General features: G+C 43.8%; 1 protein-coding gene across 2 annotated transcripts; it reads right to left on the bottom strand.

Annotated features, from left to right (window-relative positions):
- Nucleotides 1–266: 266 nt before the first annotated feature.
- det1 (DET1 partner of COP1 E3 ubiquitin ligase) lies at nucleotides 267–22233 on the bottom strand. Of its 2 annotated transcripts, XM_035790893.2 has the most exons (7): nucleotides 21948–22233; nucleotides 21445–21590; nucleotides 19324–20114; nucleotides 18835–19188; nucleotides 3149–3339; nucleotides 2742–2933; nucleotides 267–1789 (listed from the first exon to the last, which is right to left on the bottom strand). In XM_035790893.2, the coding sequence occupies exons 3-7, from the start codon at nucleotides 20050–20052 to the stop codon at nucleotides 1600–1602; spliced, it is 1656 nt and encodes a 551-aa protein (XP_035646786.1). In that variant the 5' UTR covers nucleotides 20053–20114; nucleotides 21445–21590; nucleotides 21948–22233; the 3' UTR covers nucleotides 267–1599. The 2 variants fall into 2 exon arrangements, with proteins under 2 accessions (XP_035646786.1, XP_035646787.1); XM_035790894.2 differs by lacking the exon at nucleotides 21445–21590.
- Between the last annotated feature and the right edge of the window lie 66 nt (nucleotides 22234–22299).

Consider the following 22299-nt stretch of genomic DNA (forward strand, 5'->3'; position numbering starts at 1 on the left):
TGATAACCGTCTTGTGGGTTGACATTAATACTTTCTCCAAAACCGTCAATTAAATGTTATCCGCAGAATAGGCTTACCTGGCAGAAGTATATCACGAGTATGTATATAATTTGTATGTATTATTTGTTATTTGCTAACTTTGCCATGAAATGAGCAGCAGCAGTACAGAACCATTTCCAGACCAGCACACCCCTCATTCACTAGATGCGCAATTAAAGGGCCAGATGCACAATTCAAGTAGAATTACTTCCAGACCTTAAACAAAATGGTCTTCAGATGTGATTTAATCATTTACATTGACTCAGAACATCAAAGTTCGTTGTTTCTCTATAAACAATTGCAATTTTGAGAGTACATTAAAACAATCTAAAACCAGGAAAAATAAAACTCAGAAAACAACTTGGGAAAATATAAAACAGAATTTGAGGGAAAACATTATTTTATAGGGCCCCACTCAGTTGTTTATTAACCATTATTTTACCAGGTATATTGACAAAAGAACATGCACTACTTTCTCTTGTACACTAAGGACCTGGGAAGAGTTGCAGGGGAGAGGAGAAGAATGTGCTTATTTGAATGCTATAAAAAGAAAAGAGTAACTCATGACATGTTAAAAAAAAAAAAAGTTCATTTTTTTAAGTAGCTCTCATGTTAGCAGGTTGGAGAACCCTGCTCCAGGGACTTTACTTACCAGACGTAAAGTGAATTGTGTCAAATAAACGTCAGAATCCAAATTTTGTCCAAACCACACCATATTCCTGCGAAATTAGACAGCGGGCTGCCATTAGACCTTCATGTGAGACTTCCTACCACAAAATCTAACACTGTTTACACAGCAGGAATATGGTGTGGTTTGAACAAAAGTTGGATTCAGATGTTTATTTGATAGCGAGTGACACATTTCACTTTACTTCTAGTAAGTAGATTTTCTAGAGACTATACATATGGTTTTCTTTAAAGGAAACGTAATGTTTTGGTGAAGCCAGCTAAATTGTGTTAGGGTTATTTTCCGTCACCACCCCCTAGAACGATGCACATCTCAGGGAGTGCAACCAATATAAAGACTGTGTCTCACAATGTTGTGTCCCAAAGCTAACTGGAAACATACATATATTTTTGTATGTGCGCAATCTTTTCAGAAATGCCGCACACAGATATTTAGTGTAGAACGGTTATATAAATGAGGCCCCTGAGCTACAAGGGAGCAATCAGGCTAATAACTAGGTCCACTCCGCAAAGCATATTATGAAAAATAGCTTTTACTGTAGCAAAATATTCATAATAACCTTAAAGAATCACAATCAATGATTAAATCACTTATTGAAATAAAACACAAAATAAAAATACATGTCTAAGAATAACATTTGACCAAAAACAAAGGTATGTGGTGATATGGAAAAGCCGATTTTGAGAGCAAGCCAAAACATATTTGGTCTTGAAAGGAATCCCCCCCCCAATCCCAAGCTCCCCATTTCCACTTCAACTGGATCCTCCCACAGTCCAGTCTTATTTTGTTCCTCACACTAGGGGGAGAGGAAAAGGCAGAATAGCCGCTGTTTGCTCTACACAGTTCTCCAGGTCTAGTCCACTGCTTTCCTCTCATACACAGACGTGCCGCATATGGAAATTCACCACATACTCAGCGTTGGTCCTCTGTACTGAGATGGCGAACGGCTCAAAGGGGTGGAATGTGAAGGCCACCAGCCGCCGGACGGCATGGTTAATGGGCCGGCTCAGCAGGCCTGCCTGGATCTTGAACTTCAGCAATCCAGAGTCCCGAGCATAAAATCTACAGAGTTAATAAGAAAAACACAGTCTAAGCTTTTTCAAATGCAAGGGATAAAATGAGATTTCTATACTTACCCAGTCAGATGAAATAGTGGAAACCATGTTATGTCTCTGTGTGCAGTCTAAATTAAGTTAGAGATAGTCTTGCGAGCCAATGCTAACTAGCATTAGCGCAATGACAAAGTCTACAGGTATGCTAGATTATGCATTGGAGAATCCCCAAAACGCAGTCAACACAGTGGATTCATTTCTTTTCTTTAACAAGCAAGATATCTTAGTTCTTAGATATTTTCATATTTTTGCATATGCTAGTATACCTTTAAACTTCCAGTCATTGCGCTAATGCTAGTTAGCATTGGCTAGCGAAACTACCCAACTTTCTTCATACTGCACGCAGAGACAAAAAGGGTATCCACGAGTTCATCCAACTCTGTATAAGTAGAAGGGTTTAATTGCCAGAATCTCGCAGTATCTAAAAAAAAAAGCAGGATCTAAGAACACACAGGTATACCAAAAGTTGTCATATAATGTACTTATATGTAGTTTACATTTCCAAACAAATGTAATACTTCCAATATCAAGAGAGTTTACCATAAAACTTCCATTAAACATTAAGTGCCCGGCCTCTTATAATGTCTGGGCATCGTTTCACAGTTTAGCTAATAATAACAATGAATGCTCGTCTTTAATACACGCCTGGTCAAAAAAAAGTGGAATTATGCATTCACTCATTTTGCCAGTCTGCTCCGGTGGAATCCAAGAGGAGCTCTATCTCGCTCTGAATGACTGATATCTTCAACACACACACAAGCAAATAAACACCGGTTCTATTAATTGACCGTTTTAGGGTAGAATTGATTGATTAAATGTATTATCTACCAGGGCACAACACACAAATGTTTATTTGACAGACAAACACATTTTAGAAATCAGCATTATCTTGCCAATGTTACCGGATGGGGTGGTCTCCACATGTTTTGGGCCGCTCCATCACAGATACCCACTTGTCGTCGTAGCTGAACAGGGAAAGATCCAGGTAGGGGCTGCTGCTGTAGGACTGAGCACTAATGGGCAGCTGTCCCAGCAGCCTCCTCACCGCCTCAGTGTGACCGCCATACTTTGCATTAACTATGGTGTCTTTGAACCTGACCAGGAGGGATAAACAGTAGGAATTCACATTGTCAATGGGACAAAAAAGGTGTAATTTCATAGTCACTTAGCAGAACAATTCGAAGGAATACTTTTTAGATGCTAATTCCTCTAAATCGGTTCAATTTACTAGCCTTTGGATTGTGTCACACAGTATGGAGTTATTTTCATGTTAGCCCTCTGGTAAGCCTCCCTCCTCGACCAACAATACCTTCTCTGAACCTGCCGTGCAAAGTTGTTGCTGGAGGCTGAGCAGGGGAACTGAACAGCTTCGCTGTGGAGCGAAGCGTTCCGAAACAGGTCACAGAAGTTCTCAAACAGCTCCAGAAGTTTGTCAGAAGTGTTCTCAAAGACCGCCAACACCTCTGTCGACACCATGTTGTACACCACAAAGAATGAGGGCTGAGAGAAGAGCAGGCAGATATGAAGTTAGGAATTAAAAGGATATGCACTTTCGCATTAGCAAGAAATCATATTTGAAATATAGCTGCACTCGGAGACAGAATCAATATTTCAAATCAGAATACGTTTTCTACGCAATAGAGACTGAGCATGAGCCCCGACCTACAGTATAGGAGGAAGGTGGAATTCTATTAACCCGGCTCAGACGCTCGTCGTATGTGGCAGGGCTCGCAGATAGAGGATTACAAAGGGATACCCTGCCATGAGTTGCCCAGCTATGCAGAACTCCCAAACGAGCCAAATGCCTTTTATGCTCGCTTCGAGGAATATAACATTGCCTTGCGTGCAAGCCCAGGTTTGTCCGCATAACTATGTCAACCAGCTCTCCATGGCCAATGTGATCAAAATGCTTAAACAGATTAACAATCACAGACGGAATACCAGGGTGCGTTCACAAAGCATGCGCAGACCAGCCGGCAAGTGCCTTCAGGGACATTTTCAATCTCTCCTTGTCCCAGTCTGCAATCCCAACATGTTTCAAACTGACCACCATTGTCCCAGTTCCCCAAGTACTCCAAGGTAACCTTCCTAAATGACCATCGCCCTGTAGTACTCACATCTATGATTATGAATTGCTTTGAAAAGCTCGTCATGACACACATCAACACCATCATCCCAGACACCCTAGAACCACTCCAATTTGCATACAGCCCCAACAGACCCACAGATGATGCAATTTCAATTGCACTTCAAACTGCCCCTCTCCCACCTGGACAAGAGGGGAAATAACTACCATAATTGCTGGACTATTAAGCACACCTGAATATAAACCGCACCCACTGAATTATGAAAAAATATGTATTGTACATAAATAAGCCGCACATGTCTATAAGCCGCAGGTGCCTACCGGTACATTGAAACAAATGAACTTTACACAGCCTTTAAACAAAACACGGCTTGTAACAAAAATTAAAGTGGCCTACCAAGAAAGTCATTGGTCACTATCTTCCTCCTCCTGTTCACTGAAACCACTGAAGTCATCTCCTTCGGTGTCGGAGTTGAATAGCCTCAGAATTGCTTCATCCGATGTTAGATCGTTTTCATTGTCGCTCTCGTCACTTTCATCCGGAGGCAAATACCCCGCTGAGCTCATGCTGCCCCTTCAACACGCAGCAGTCCAGCCTTTCGAAACCCGTTGATGATAGTGGATTTTTTGACAATGCTCCACGCTGTCAGGACCCACTGGCAGAATTGACCATAAGTTGCTCTTCGCATGCGGCCCGTTTTAGTGAAGGATTTCTCCCCACTTGTCATCCAAGCCTCCCACTGAACAAGGAGCGCCACCTTAAATGCACGATTTACACTGATGTCGAGTGGCTGCAAATACTTTGGGCCATCTGCTTTTCTTCCCTCTGAAAGCTGTTGTTGTCTTTTGTTGTCTTTTTGCACAGTTCCTCACGCAGTTCCTCACGCTGCTTTCCAACGTCTTATCATCGAATCATTAAGGCCAAGCTCCCATGCAGCAGCTCTATTTCCTTTTCCAACAGCCAGATCGATCGCCTTCAACTTGAAAGCTGCATCATATGCATTTCTCCGTGTCTTTGCCATGATGAGGGTGACAAAATTACTACCGTAATCAGAATGATGGGAAGTTTGAGCACGCTCGATTTACGTCACATTATTTTGACGGCATGAATCTTGTGAAAGCGGGAAAAATCCATAAATTAGATGCGTCATTGTGTAAACCGCAAGGTTCAAAGCGTGGGAATAAAGTAGCGGTTTATAGTCCGGAAATTACGGTATGTGAGAATGCTGTTCATAGACTACAGCTCAGCATTCAACACCATAGTCCCATCCAAGCTCTGGGACTGAACCACTCCCTCAGCAACTGGATCCTGGGACCTTATTAATCAATATTGTGTAGAAGCTATTCTAAGACTTCACATGACTGGATAGGGTTGCAGCTGTGGGTGGGCATAGGCCAACCACAGCTGCAACCCCATCCAGTCATGTGAAGTCTTAGAATAGCTTCTACACAATATTGATTAATAAGGTCCCAGGGCATAGGCCAACCCACTTGGGAGCCCGGTCCAGCCAATCAGAATGAGTTTTTCCCCCACAAAAGGGCGTTATTACAGACAGAAATACTCCTCAGTCTCATCAGCTATCAGGGTGATGAGCAAAACTGCACATTTTAAAGTGGCCTTTTATTGTCCCCAGCACAAGGTGCACCTGTGTCATGATCATGCTGTTTAATCAGCTTCTTGTTATGCCACACCTGTCAGGTGGACGGATTACTAACAGAGATGTAAACAAATTTGTTACTAGTCCAATACTCTAACCACTAGGCTACCCTGCCGCCCCGATGTCAAAGGCATGTCAAGATATGTTGCATGAATTCCTGTACCCGCTTTAAGTTACAGTTTTACTGTGAACGCAGGCTGTACCCGCTTTAAGTTACAGTTTTACTGTGAACACAGGCTGTACCCGCTTTAAGTTACAGTTTTACTGTGAACACAGGCTGTACCCGCTTTAAGTTACAGTTTTACTGTGAACACAGGCTGTACCCGCTTTAAGTTACAGTTTTATAAGTGGCCAAGTAGGCTACTGTGGCAATTTGATCATCATGTAGGCCTACCATAGTGGCCTACCATCAAAAACAATGGAGAAAATGCATCTCATAACATTTTATCATGGAAATAGCTGTTCTATCAATGAATAGGACTACATTCCATGAGACTTGTGAAAAAAACATGCAGGGCTTGACATTAACCTGCTTATCCACTTGTCATTTAGACAATGAGGTGACTGAAAATGGTGTTGTTTGATGCAAGAAACCACTTTACAAAATAAAATAAAATGTATTATTATTCCCATACCATTATTACAGAGAATCAGACACATTATGCTCCCCTCTGCCTATTGGCTACTTAGTTTATTCAAGCCTGTCTCAAAATACAACACTGCCCCCTTAACACATAAAAAGAGCTCTTTACCTGACTCACTTTTCAAAGATGTCTAGAAATGTACACACATTTCGTGCTCTTGTAGGAAGCAATCACTCTCCTATTGCTGACAACAAATGATCTATAACTGAGCTAATAACTCACTAACTAGCAAAGGATATGAACAAAATGTGCACACGTGGCTACATGCAGCTGTTGCTTTGATCTCAAAACAAGCGCATCTACTCACGACCACAGCTGTAAAGACAGTCCAGATCAAAGTAAATGGCATAGATCCATATATGGCAATGGTCTATTTGCATATAGGCCTACTGAGCTGATTGGTTATGATGCACTGGTCTATGTAGAGTACGGTCTGAGTAGTGTGTCAATGCAATAGAATCCTATTCCAACGTGTTCTGCCTACAACAGCCAGGTGGCTAAATAATCAATTAATGGTACCTGAACTATCTGCACTGACTATCTTGTACTGACACTACGCACACTCACTAGACTATAAAAACACACTCACTAGACTATAAAAACACACTCACTAGACTATAAAAACACACTCACTAGACTATAAAAACACACTCACTAGACTATAAAAACACACTCACTAGACTATAAAAACACACTCACTAGACTATATATACACACTCACTAGACTATAAAAACACACTCACTAGACTATAAAAACACACTCACTAGACTATATATACACACTCACTAGACTATAAAAACACACTCACTAGACTATATATACACACTCACTAGACTATATATACACACTCACTAGACTATAAAAACACACTCACTAGACTATAAAAACACACTCACTAGACTATAAAAACACACTCACTAGACTATAAAAACACACTCACTAGACTATATATACACACTCACTAGACTATAAAAACACACTCACTAGACTATAAAAACACACTCACTAGACTATATATACACACTCACTAGACTATAAAAACACACTCACTAGACTATAAAAACACACTCACTAGACTATATATACACACTCACTAGACTATATATACACACTCACTAGACTATAAAAACACACTCACTAGACTATAAAAACACACTCACTAGACTATAAAAACACACTCACTAGACTATAAAAACACACTCACTAGACTATATATACACACTCACTAGACTATAAAAACACACTCACTAGACTATAAAAACACACTCACTAGACTATAAAAACACACTCACTAGACTATATATACACACTCACTAGACTATAAAAACACACTCACTAGACTATATATACACACTCACTAGACTATATATATATACACACTCACTAGACTATAAAAACACACTCACTAGACTATAAAAACACACTCACTAGACTATATATACACACTCACTAGACTATATATACACACTCACTAGACTATAAAAACACACTCACTAGACTATATATACACACTCACTAGACTATAAAAACACACTCACTAGACTATATATACACACTCACTAGACTATAAAAACACACTCACTAGACTATAAAAACACACTCACTAGACTATATATACACACTCACTAGACTATAAAAACACACTCACTAGACTATAAAAACACACTCACTAGACTATATATACACACTCACTAGACTATAAAAACACACTCACTAGACTATATATACACACTCACTAGACTATATATATATACACACTCACTAGACTATAAAAACACACTCACTAGACTATAAAAACACACTCACTAGACTATATATACACACTCACTAGACTATATATACACACTCACTAGACTATAAAAACACACTCACTAGACTATATATACACACTCACTAGACTATAAAAACACACTCACTAGACTATAAAAACACACTCACTAGACTATATATACACACTCACTAGACTATAAAAACACACTCACTAGACTATAAAAACACACTCACTAGACTATATATACACACTCACTAGACTATAAAAACACACTCACTAGACTATATATACACACTCACTAGACTATATATATATACACACTCACTAGACTATAAAAACACACTCACTAGACTATATATACACACTCACTAGACTATAAAAACACACTCACTAGACTATATATACACACTCACTAGACTATAAAAACACTCACTAGACTATATATACACACTCACTAGACTATATATACACACTCACTAGACTATAAAAACACACTCACTAGACTATATATACACACACTCACTAGACTATAAAAACACTCACTAGACTATATATACACACTCACTAGACTATATATACACAATACATACACACTCACTAGACTATATATACACACTACATACACACTCACTAGACTATATATACACACGCACTAGACTATATATACACACTATATATACACACACACTCACTAAACTATATACAGTGGGGAGGACAAGTATTTGATACACTGCCGATTTTGCAGGTTTTCCTACTTACAAAGCATGTAGAGGTCTGTAATTTTTATCATAGGTACACTTCAACTGTGAGAGACGGAATCTAAAACAAAAATCCAGAAAATCACATTGTATGATTTTTAAGTAAATCATTTGCATTTTATTGCATGACATAAGTATTTCATACATCAGAAATGCAGAACTTCATATTTGGTAGAGAAACCTGTGTTTGCAATTACAGAGATCATACGTTTCCTGTAGTTCTTGACCAGGTTTGCACACACTGCAGCAGGGATTTTGGCCCACTCCTCCATACAGACCTACTCCAGATCCTTCAGGTTTCGGGGCTGTCGCTGGGCAATACGGACTTTCAGCTCCCTCCAAAGATTTTCTATTAGGTTCAGGTCTGGAGACTGGCTAGGCCACTCCAGGACCTTGAGATGCTTCTTACGGAGCCAGTCCTTATTTGCCCTGGCTGTGTGTTTCGGGTCGTTGTCATGCTGGAAGACCCAGCTACGACCCATCTTCAATGCTCTTAATGAGGGAAGGAGGTTGTTGGCCAAGATCTCGCGATACATGGCCCCATCCATCCTCCCCTCAATACGGTGCAGTCGCCCTGTCCCCTTTGCAGAAAAGCATCCCCAAATAATGATGTTTCCACCGCCATGCTTCACGGTTGGGATGGTGTTCTTGGAGTTGTACTCATCCTTCTTCTTCCTCCAAACACAGTGAGTGGAGTTTAGACCAAAAGGCTCTCTTCTTGTCTCATCAGACCACAAGACCTTCTCCCATTCCTCCTCTGGATCATCCAGAACGTCATTGGCAAACTTCAGACGGGCCTGGACATGCGCTGACTTGAGCAGGGGGACCTTGCGTGCACTGCAGGATTTTAATCCATGACGGCGTAGTGTGTTACTAATGGTTTTCTTTGAGACTGTGGTCCCAGCTCTCTTCAGGTCATTGACCAGGTCCTGCCGTGTAGTTCTGGGCTGATCCCTCACCTTCCTCATGATCATTGATGCCCCATGAGATGAGATCTTGCATGGAGCCCCAGACCGAGGGTGATTGACAGTCATCTTGAACTTCTTCCATTTTCTAATAATTGCGCCAACAGTTGTTGGCTTCTCACCAAGCTGCTTGCCTATGGTCCTGTAGCCCATCCCAGCCCTATGCAGGTCTACAATTTTATCCCTAATGTCCTTACACAGCTCTTTGATACTGGCCATTGTGGAGAGGTTGGAGTCTGTTTGATTGAGTGTGTGGACAGGTGTCTTTTATACAGGTAATAAGTTCAAACAGGTGCAGTTAATACAGGTAATGAGTGGAGAACAGGAGGACTTCTTAAAGAAAAACTAACAGGTCTGTGAGAGCCGGAATTGTTACTGGTTGGTAGGTGATCAAATACTTATGCCTAGATCTGAATGAATGAAATATTCTTATTAAATACTTTTTTCTTTACATAGTTGAATGTGCTGACAACAAAATCACACAAAAATTATCAATGGAAATCAAATTTATCAACCCATGGAGGTCTGGATTTGGAGTCCCACTCAAAATTAAAGTGGAAAACCACACTACAGGCTGATCCAACTTTGATGTAATGTCCTTAAAACAAGTCAAAATTAGGCTCAGTAGTGTGTGGCCTCCACGTGCCTGTATGACCTCCCTACAACGCCTGGGCATACTCCTGATGCGGTGGCGGATGGTCTCCTGAGGGATCTCCTCCCAGACCTGGACTAAATCATCCGCCAACTCCTGGACAGTCTGTGGTGCAAGATGTGCTCAATTGGATTCAGGTCTGGGGAACGGGCGGGCCAGTCCATAGCATCAATGCCTTCCTCTTGCAGGAACTGCTGACACACTCCAGCCACATGAGGTCTAGCATTGTCTTGCATTAGGAGGAACCCAGGGCCAACCGCACCAGCATATGGTCTCACAAGGGGTCTGAGGATCTCATCTCTGTACCTAATGGCAGTCAGGCTACCTCTGGCGAGCACATGGAAGGGCTGTGCGGCCCTCCAAAGAAATGCCACCCCACACCATGACTGACCCACCGCCAAACCGGTCATGCTGGAGGATGTTGCAGGCAGCAGAACGTTCTCCACGGCGTCTCCAGACTGTCACATGTGCTCAGTGTGAACCTGCTTTCATCTGTGAAGAGCACCGGGCGCCAGTGGCAAATTTGCCAATCTAGGTGTTCTCTGGCAAATGCCAAACGTCCTGCACGGTGTTGGGCTGTAAGCACAACCCCCACCTGGGGACGTCGGGCCCTCATACCACCCTCATGGAGTCTGTTTCTGACCGTATGAGCAGACACATGCACATTTGTGGCCTGCTGGAGGTCATTTTGCAGGGCTCTGGCAGTGCTCCTCCTGCTCCTCCTTGCACAAAGGCGGAGGTAGCAGTCCTGCTGCTGGGTTGTTGCCCTCCTACGGCCTTCTCCACGTCTCCTGGTGTACTGGCCTGTCTCCTGGTAGCGCCTCCATGCTCTGGACACTACGCTGAAAGACACAGCAAACCTTCTTGCCACAGCTCGCATTGATGTGCCATCCTGGATGAGCTGCACTACCTGAGCCACTTGTGTGGGTTGTAGACTCCGTCTCATGCTACCACTAGAGTGAAAGCACCGCCAGCATTCAAAAGTGACCAAAACATCAGCCAGGAAGCATAGGAACTGAGAAGTGGTCTGTGGTCACCACCTGCAGAACCACTCCCTTTATTGGGGGTGTCTTGCTAATTGCCTATAATTTCCACCTGTTGTCTATTCCATTTGCACAGCAGCATGTGAAATGTATTGTCAATCAGTGTTGCCTCCTAAGTGGACAGTTTGATTTCACAGAAGTGTGATTGACTTGGAGTTACATTGTGTTGTTTTTGTGTCCCTTTATTTTTTTGAGCAGTGTATATATACACACTCACTAGACTATATATACACACACACACACACACTCACTAGACTATATATACACACTATATATTAGGGGTCTCCCCCCCGAAACCCTATTATCTGTTACAATTGTAATCAACCAGGACATATTGCAGCCTACTGCCCTATTAAAGAAGAGCCAATGCAATGTAACCTCTGTGAAAAAGAAGATGATATATGGTATGCATGTCCTGTTGTAACCACTGTACTTGAAAGATCAAGAAACAAACATATGTGCAGGGTGAAGGTTGACGGGAAAGAGGTTGAAGCACTGCTGGATTCCGGCAGTATTTTTTTTTTACCTTTTCACCTTTATTTAACCAGGTAGGCTAGTTGAGAACAAGTTCTCATTTGCAACTGCGACCTGGCCAAGATAAAGCATAACAGTGTGAACAGACAACAGAGAGTTACACATGGAGTAAACAATTAACAAGTCAATAACACAGTAGAAAAAAAGAGAGTCTATATACATTGTGTGCAAAAGGCATGAGGAGGTAGGCGAATAATTACAATTTTGCAGATTAACACTGGAGTGATAAATGATCAGATGGTCATGTACAGGTAGAGATATTGGTGTGCAAAAGAGCAGAGAAGTAAATAAATAAAAACAGTATGGGGATGAGGTAGGTAAAAATGGGTGGGCTATTTACCGATAGACTATGTACAGCTGCAGCGATCGGTTAGCTGCTCAGATAGCAGATGTTTGAAGTTGGTGAGGGAGATAAAAGTCTCCAACTTCAGCGATTTTTGCAATTCGTTCCAGTCACAGGCAGCAGAGAACTGGAACAAAAGGCGGCCAAATGAGGTGTTGGCTTTAGGGATGATCAGTGAGATACACCTGCTGGAGCGCGTGCTACGGGTGGGTGTTGCCATCGTGACCAGTGAACTGAGATAAGGCAGAGCTTTACCTAGCATGGACTTGTAGACGACCTGGAGCCAGTGGGTCTGGCGACGAATATGTAGCGAGGGCCAGTCGACTAGAGCATACAGGTCGCAGTGGTGGGTGGTATAAGGTGCTTTAGTGACAAAACGGATGGCACTGTGATAAACTGCATCCAGTTTGCTGAGTAGAGTGTTGGACGCAATTTTGTAGATGACATCGCCGAAGTCGAGGATCGGTAGGATAGTCAGTTTTACTAGGGTAAGTTTGGCGGCGTGAGTGAAGGAGGCTTTGTTGCGGAATAGAAAGCCGACTCTAGATTTGATTTTCGATTGGAGATGTTTGATAGGAGTCGGGAAGGAGAGTTTACAGTCTAGCCAGACACCTAGGTACTTATAGATATCCACATATTCAAGGTCGGAACCATCCAGGGTGGTGATGCTAGTCAGGCGTGCGGGTGCAGGCAGCGAACGGTTGAAAAGCATGCATTTGGTTTTACTAGCGTTTTTATGAGCAGTTGGAGGCCACGGAAGGAGTGTTGTATGGCATTGAAGCTCGTTTGGAGGTTAGATAGCACAGTGTCCAAGGACGGCCCGGAAGTATATAGAATGGTGTCGTCTGCGTAGAGGTGGATCAGGGAATTGCCCGCAGCAAGAGCAACATCATTGATATATACAGAGAAAAGAGTCAGGCCCGAGAATTGAACCCTGTGGCACCCCCATAGAGACTGCCAGAGGACCGGACAGCATGCCCTCCGATTTGACACACTGAACTCTGTCTGCAAAGTAGTTTGTGAACCAGGCAAGGCAGTCATCAGAAAAACTGAGGCTACTGAGTCTGCCGATAAGAATATGGTGACTGACAGAGTCGAAAGCCTTGGCAAGGTCGATGAAGACGGCTGCACAGTACTGTCTTTTAGCGATGGCGGTTATGATATCGTTTAGTACCTTGAGCGTGGCTGAGGTGCACCCGTGACCGGCTCGGAAACCAGATTGCACAGCGGAGAAGGTACGGTGGGATTCGAGATGGTCAGTGACCTGTTTGTTGACTTGGCTTTCGAAGACCTTAGATAGGCAGGGCAGGATGGATATAGGTCTGTAACAGTTTGGGTCCAGGGTGTCTCCACCTTTGAAGAGGGGGATGACTGCGGCAGCTTTCCAATCCTTGGGGATCTCAGATGATATGAAAGAGAGGTTGAACAGGCTGGTAATAGGGGTTGCGACAATGGCGGCGGATAGTTTCAGAAATAGAGGGTCCAGATTGTCAAGCCCAGCTGATTTGTACAGGTCCAGGTTTTGCAGCTCTTTCAGAACATCTGCTATCTGGATTTGGGTAAAGGAGAACCTGGGGAGGCTTGGGCGAGTAGCTGCGGGGGGGAGGCGGAGCTGTTAGCCGAGGTTGGAGTAGCCAAGCAGAAGGCTTGGCCAGCCGTTGAGAAATGCTTGTTGAAGTTTTCGATAATCATGGATTTATCGGCGGTGACCGTGTTACCTAGCATCAGTGCAGTGGGCAGCTGGGAGGAGGTGCTCTTGTTCTCCATGTACTTCAGTGTCCCAGAACTTTTTGGAGTTGGAGCTACAGGATGCAAATTTCTGCCTGAAGAAGCTGGCCTTAGCTTTCCTGACTGACTGCGTGTATTGGTTTCTGACTTCCCTGAACAGTTGCATATCGCGGGGACTATTCGATGCTATTGCAGTCCGCCACAGGATGTTTTTGTGCTGGTCGAGGGCAGTCAAGTCTGGAGTGAACCAAGGGCTATATCTGTTCTTAGTTCTGCATTTTTTGAACAGAGCATGCTTATCTAAAATGGTGAGGAAGTTACTTTTAAAGAATGACCAGGCATCCTCAACTGACGGGATGAGGTCAATGTCCTTCCAGGATACCCGGGCCAGGTCGATTAGAAAGGCCTGCTCACAGAAGTGTTTTAGGGAGCGTTTGACAGTGATGACAGTGATGAGGGGTGGTCGTTTGACTGTGGCTCCGTAGCGGATACAGTATGCTAACCCTGGTTGTTGCAAACCTAGTGCCAACTTATAAACTGGATGCAAGTCAGGATATCAGTGTTACATGCATTCATGGGGATACGCGTCTGTACCCCACAGCCTTAGTGAGCATACAAACAGAGGACGGTCTGCCGGATTATGAGGTCGGCCTGGTCCCAAAGATGCCATAGGATGTAATATTGGGTAAATACTTTCCTAACTTTGCGAAGTTAGGCCAAAATAATGGCATATTTGAGAAGCCAACAACCCTGACCAAGCAGGAAGAAGCATGGGGTCTTCAACCAAGGCCAAGAAAAGAGGTCTCCCAGGGGCCAACCTCACAGGTGCTAGTAGGGGAGGATGAGGATGAAGTGGCAGCCCGGTACTAGTGGGGCTGGGGTCGATCTGAATCCAGAGGACGACAATCTAGAGCCAGCAGACCTGGCAGGGTCCTTGACTAATTTTGGGACAGACCAAAACCAGGATCCAACCCTGCAGCAAGCCAGAGCAGACGTGCAGGTCGTAGATGGTACTCCCATAAATGATGGGATGATGCCTAATAGTTTTCCCCACTTCATTATGAATAAGGGTTTGGTGTACAGGGTATCAAAAATAGGGGTTGATGTGGTTGAACAGTTGTTGGTCCCCACCCGGTACCGGAGGACAGTACTGGATCTAGCACACGGGCACATTCTGGGTGGACATCTTGGTATCGATAAAACCTGAGACCGGATTGTAAGGAGGTTTTACTGGCCAGGAATTCAGGCTGAAGTGGCTCGGCATTGTGGTGAGTGCCAGGAGTGTCAGTTAACAGCTCCCCGGACCAGCTGTTAGAAGCATGTTAATGCCACTCCCCATAATCGAAATGCCATTTGAGAGGATAGCAATGGATATAGTGGGCCCACTACCCAAATCTGCCAGAGGGCACCAATACATCATTCTAGATTATGCCACTCGCTACCCAGAAGCCATTCCCCTTCGGACGATGGCTTCCAAAAATATTGCCACGGAATTAGTGCTCTTGTTCACCAGGGTAGGGGTTCCAAAGGAGATCCTTACTGACCAGGGGACCCCCTTTATGTCCCGCATTATGGCGGACCTTTGTAAATTGTGGCAGGTGAAACAGTTGAGGACATCGGTTTACCATCCTCAGACGGACGGGCTGGTTCGGAGATTCAACAGGACCCTGAAGTCAATGCTCAGGAAGGTAATCGATAAGGATGGGAAAAACTGGGATTGCATGTTGCCGTATCTGATGTTTCCCATTATAGAGGTTCCTCAAGCCTCGCTGGGGTTTTCTCCCTTTGAGCTGGTATATGGGAGGCACCCCCAGGGAATCTTAGACATCACCTGGGAAACCTGGGAGCACCAATCCACCCGTATACTAGTGTCATAGAGCACGTCACGGCAATGCAAGACAGGATAGCCACAGTCATGCCCATCGTCCGAGAGCACATGAGCCAAGCACAAGAGCACCAGCGGCCCTGAGGGAATTTTAACCGGGAGATAAGGTAAGGTGTTAGTGCTGATCCCCATGGTAGAGTGCAAACTACTAGCCACATGGAAAGGACCATATGAAGTACTGGAGAGAATAGGAGACGTTAATTATCGGATCCGACAGCCAGGTCGACGGCCCAGGAACAGATCGATCACATAAACCTGTTAAAAGCATGGAGAGAGAAACACTAATGGTCACATACCCCACACACACTCAGGAGACAGCCGAAGAAAATATTTCACATACTCTGTCCCCAGCACAAGTACAGGAAGTAAAGACCCTGATCGAGAAAAACAGATGTGTTTTCAGAGGTACCCGGCCGAACTGAGGTTACGGCTCATGATATTTTTTCCTTACCAGGGAGAAAAGTGAGCATGAGGCCATATCGGGTACCCGAGGCTTGACAGGCCGCGATTAGAGCAGAGACAGAGAAAATGTTGACAGCTGGAGTGATCGAGGAGTCACATAGTGAGAGGTCTAGCCCAATTGTGATGGTCTTCAAGCCCGATGGGTCTTTGCGGTTCTGTAACGACTTTCGGAAGGTAAATGAAATCTCCAAGTTTGATGCCTACCCCATGCCCCGAGTAGGTGAACTACTGGAGAAAATTGGTAATGCTCGGTACATTACGACCCTGGACCTGAAAAAAGGGTACTGGCAAATTCCTCTGACCCCCAGGGCCAAAGAAAAGACAGCCTTTGCAACCCCTGACGGTTTGTTTCAACACACTGTCATGCCATTCGGCTTACACGGGGCCCCAGCCACCTTTCAACGGCTCATGAACAAGGTCCTAAAACCGCACCAAGCATATGCCACAGCTTATTTAGATGACATGGGGATCTACAGCCCAGATTGGGAATAACACATACAGTCGGTGTTAGACGCCCTTAGAAAGGCAGGGCTTATGGCAAACCCTGCCAAGTGTTATGTGGGGTATCAGAGTATCTGGGATACACCGTGGGAAGAGGGTTAATCAAACCCCAACGTAAGAAGGTGGAGGCAATTAGAGAATGGTCGAAACCAGTAAATAAGAAGCAGGTTCGAGCCTTCCTAGGGCTGACCGGTTACTATTGGAAGTTCATCCCAATTTATGCCACAGTGGCCGCCCCACTCACCGACATGACTAGAGCCAGAGGGCCAAACATGGTCAAATGTGATGAAAGGGCCACCAAAGCATTTAGGACATTACAGGAGACTCTCTGCTGTAATCCAGTGCTGGTGGTACCAGACTTTGAGAAAGAGTTTGTAGTTCAGACGTATGCCTCAGAGGTCGGCGTGGGAGCAGTGCTATCCCAAGAGGTAGAAGGGGTGGAACACCCCATCCTGTTTTTAAGCAGGAAGCTGGAACCTTGGGAAACCAACTACGCAGTCGTTGAGAAAGAGGCGCTGGCAGTAAAGTGGGCTCTAGAAAGCCTGAAATACTACCTGCTGGGGCGCCACTTCACCCTCATCAGTGACCATGCCCCACTCACCTGGATGCATAGGGCTAAAGAGAAGAACGCTTGGGTGGATGCGGTGGTTTTTGAGTCTCCAACCGTTTTACTTTGACTTGAAACACAGGAAATAAGTATTTGGTCACCTACAAACAAGCAAGATTTCTGGCTCTCACAGACCTGTAACCTCTATACAAAGGCTATATAACAATGTATTGAGATAAACTTTTGTTATTGACCAAATACTTATTTTCCACCATAATTTGCAAATAAATTCATTAAAAATCCTACAATGTGATTTTCTGGATTTTTTTTCACATTTTGTCTGTCATAGTTGAAGTGTACCTATGATGAAAATTACAGGCCTCTCATCTTTTTAAGTGGCAGAACTTGCACAATTGGTGGCTGACTAAATACTTTTTGCCCCACTATATATACACACTCACTAGACTATATATACACACTATATACACACTCACTATACTATATACACACACTATATACACACTCACTAGACTATATATACACACGAAATATACACTCACTAGACTATATATACACACACTCACTAGACTATATATACACACTCACTTGACTATATAAACACACACCATGAACAAACTCATTCACACATTACATTGACATAACACAAACGCATACCGACAACACACACATCACACACACTTTTACACTCATAATTTGCTGCTAATCTGCTGTTCTTTATTTTACTCATCTATCCTGATGCCTAGTCACTTTACCCTACCTTCATGTACATATCTACCTCAAATACCTTGTACTTCTGCTTATTGATATGGTACTGGTACTTCCTGTATATACGTTTTACTCTTTTATGTGTTTGTTTTTTCCCCCTCTGAATCGTTGGGAAGGACTCATAAGCAAGCCTTTCACAGTAAAGTCTACACCAGTTGTATTAGGCATGTGACAAATAACATTTGCAAACTTCCGGTTGCAAGTTCAAACCCCCGAGCTGACAAGGTACAAATCTGTCGTTCTGCCCCTGAACAGGCAGTTAACCCACTGTTCCTAGGCCGTCATTGAAAATAAGAATTTGTTCTTAACTGACGTGCCTAGTTAAATAAAGGTAAAATAAAAATAACATTTGATTTTGTTACTAATCAACAGTCCCCTTATGTAGGATATAGAAGAACTAATTCAATCAATTGCAGACAGTAGATTTCCAGATAGAGGAAACAGTGTAAAGCACTACCATTATACAGGTGGGACAGGCCCCCCTGCCTAGCTCTGTTATCCCCTGCCTAGCTGTTATCCCCTGCCTAGCTCTGTTATCCCCTGGCTAGCTCTTATCCCCTGCCTAGCTCTTATCCCCTGCCAAAAATAATTTGGTTGCAAATTACCACTAGAGATCCTTAATTAGGTGTACCTGGGAGGGATCAGTGACTCGCAGGGTGACCACATCCTCGCTGGTGTATTTAATGAAGAGGTGGTGCTCATCCAGCAGCTGCATCTTCCACATCCTCAGCTGTCTCAGCTGGTCAAAGAACTGGAAGAAGCGTCGCTTGGCGGTGGCACTGCCGTCCTTCTCAGCCCGTCTCCACAGGTAGACCAGTAGTCTGTGCTTCAGGGAGTTGATGGTCTTCTCCTTGTAGAGGCGGGAGAAGCCTGGCTGGCCCTCGGCCCGGGCCTCAGTGTACACCGCAGACAGAGTCAGGAGGTCGTCCTCGTAGCAGAAACGACCGATGGTCCGCACGTCCAGAAACAACCCCTCTGATGTCACCTACAGGATGACATCAGAACTATAAAAACATTCATTTAATTTCAGAAAAACATTCAATCAAGATGGTTTAACGTTGTAATCTCACTACCAGGTAAGCATAGGGTACAGAGGATGAGGCAGGCTGAGATTATACACCTGAAAGACATGGATTGTCTGCTGCTGAACAGAAAGAACAGCCAGTATGTTACGGTAGAGGTAGAGTCCCTGGTTGTGCGAGAGGATGATCTTGTCACACTTAAAGGACCTGGTGTCACAAAGCCGGCCAGTGTGCAGGTCAATGACGTGCAGTGAGTAGTCCTCCAGAGGAGAGCGGGGGTTGGGAGTCACAGACTCGTTGTTGCGGTACACCTCAAAGAAGTGTGGAGAGGGCTCCTCGGGCACGTAGACCGCTGAGCCCACGATCACATAGCGACAGTCATCAGTGAACAGGCTGCACTCTCGGTTCAGGTGCTCTCCATTGGAGGCCACGTTAGTGACGTGCAGGAGGGAAAAGAAGCGCTCAAAGAGGCGGCCGCGGATGTTGAGGGAGCGCTGGTCATTGCCGTTGGCCAGGGTCTCCCCATCCTGCCCCAGCAGCAGATCCTCAGCCGCATGGCAGCCCTGGTACTCATAGATCTCCAGGGAGGTCTGGTCAGAGGAGAAGGCTATGAAGCAGCGTCCATCTGGGGAGAACTTACGTAGGAAGCAGGGAGGCTTCTCTACATTTACCACAGTGAAGTTTGGGAAAAGGTTCTGGTGGAAGCAGCGCCCGCGGTACCAGTGGGCTGCAGCCCGGCCAGAGAAGATCCGCCGCCGCTCCAGTCGATGGACCACATTCTGGTTCTGGATGCGCCTGGGTTTCAGAGTCGGGGAATCATCTTCCATTGTTTGATTGTTGCCAACTCCCACCAACTGGTAGCTACATCACAAATCTCTCTGTATGGCAACTAGTTAAAGAGGTAATACAAAACAATTAAATCAATACACAATTCATTTGAAAGTGCAACAGCTTATCAGCATTGTCATATCACACAGGTAATTTCTAGAATATAATAGGTTTCCATTGCAAATCATCTTGTTTTGGTGCAAAATGTTTTGCAATAGTGTCCGACTAATGAATACACCCCTGGGCTGCCCTTAGTTCGATTTAACGCTTCGTTTCGTGACAGTTTGTAGTACTGAATGACACATTTCCCCCAAACAGCTTGCACTGTTTTTTAACAGCCTTTGAAGTACATTTGCTCCCATTTGGTGGATGTGGCAAGATGTGGTCATTTGAAATTGCTAAACTCCTGGTCCTTCTGTATAGAACTGTTTCTGTTTAATTCAACTTTGAATATCGTTCTGTCATACTGAACGCACCCCAGATGTAATGTTGTTCACTAGCTACAGATTTGTATGCCTGATAATGTGATATAACCAAAGATTTGTGGTGTCCATTATTGGCTGTTACAGGAAAGCCCCATACAAACCACCGCCATAGATTTTTATAACTAACCTGTTCTTAGCGATACTTTTTTCACCGAATCGAGAATGAAGTATCTTAGAAATGTCAGTTTCCAATTGCAGGTGGTTCTACAAAAAACATAGACAATTCAGAAAGATATTAAATCCAGGTTTTTTATTGGGTGAGATATGTCTCTTGTATGTGTGTAGATATTTATTTTGGTCGCATTGTGACGAGCAGACATTTAATTCTACACATGGCTGTGACGCATAGAAACGACTACACCCTAGTTCCTGCAAAGATGCTGGGAAATGCTCTAGATGTGCAGCAGCTAAGATGGTGATGAACCCCCTTGCACGGTACAAAACATAGATTTAATATCTTTGAGTTATCGCTGTTTTTTTTAAGCTATAGCGGGCGTTTATTTATAATAATAATTTGGTGGGTGCTTATATTTATCCAACTACACATGTACAAGTGTGTATTATACACGTGTGAATTGGAAATGTGTTTTTGCATATCCCAACTCTCCTTGAAGTGGGGTCACAGCCAGGGTCTGCCATTATCAATGGCGACTTTGGAGCAATTAGGATGTAGGGAATTGACACATCGACAAATGTATCACATTGTCAGTGAGGAGATTCAAACTTGGAACCTTTTGGTTACTGGCCCAACATTCTAACAAGCTGGGCTACCTGCCACCCAGTAATGGTCACCAAGAATATTTGGTTATATCACATTATCTAGCGTACAATCTGTAGCTAGTCATTCACTAGCCCAAAAACGAACTCCGACTGGGAAATCGTTTTGATCCAACTCGACTTTCCAACCTGAAGTCTGTCTTCATGATTTTGACCTCGTTTTTTCCGAGTTCCCAGTTGTGTGGAACGCGTCAGCAGAAGGTGTGTAGTATTTCATACCGAACCCCGACCTTGAGATGCCTCTACATCACGATTTCAATGGTAGAGTTGAACCACTAGGGGTAGAAAGAGCGAGGTTTACTCCTGAAATAACAAAATATATAACTTTCCCAAAACGAACTGTCAAAATAATGACCCGAATTTACGTGTTTCACTATAACCAAACCTAAAACATCTCGTGTTTGATTAAAAACGTTTTGAAATGCATAGTTATAAATGACTAGAACGGACGAATTATTTATTTGAATGGGTAGACCGGTTCAATTCATTTTATTTCTTTGCATTTAATCCTACCCGTTGGGCGAAACGTTACATACAAACTAACGTTAACTAAACAGTCAGAACTTGCTCGCTTGTGTTCGGGAAGCTAAACATGATTTAATTTGGAGTCTAACAACAACAACGTTACTCACCTGTTGCTTGTTGTGAATTTGTCAAGCCAGTAACGTTATGCTATCTAGCTACAAAAACGATCAGATTATCAAATGCGGGAATAACGTTTGTTAGTTACAGTCTTGGGGCAGTCAATAAAATGCGATTATGAGGCAAGCTTGGAACATTTGTTCTGAACATGAATCGTGTTTTCTCAACACTGCTTCATGTTGTTAGCATTAGATAGATAACTAGATAACAAGCTAAGAGAGAGAGAGAGACATAAACAGCAAGAGATGCATCCTCTACGGTAGAACTGTTCCTCAAACCTCACAGCGCCACGGCAAACTCAGGGTGAAAATAGTATCGCATCACGTAGACGCCACACTTGAC

Source organism: Oncorhynchus keta, chromosome 17, assembly GCF_023373465.1.
Source record: "Oncorhynchus keta strain PuntledgeMale-10-30-2019 chromosome 17, Oket_V2, whole genome shotgun sequence".
NCBI lineage: Eukaryota > Metazoa > Chordata > Actinopteri > Salmoniformes > Salmonidae > Oncorhynchus > Oncorhynchus keta.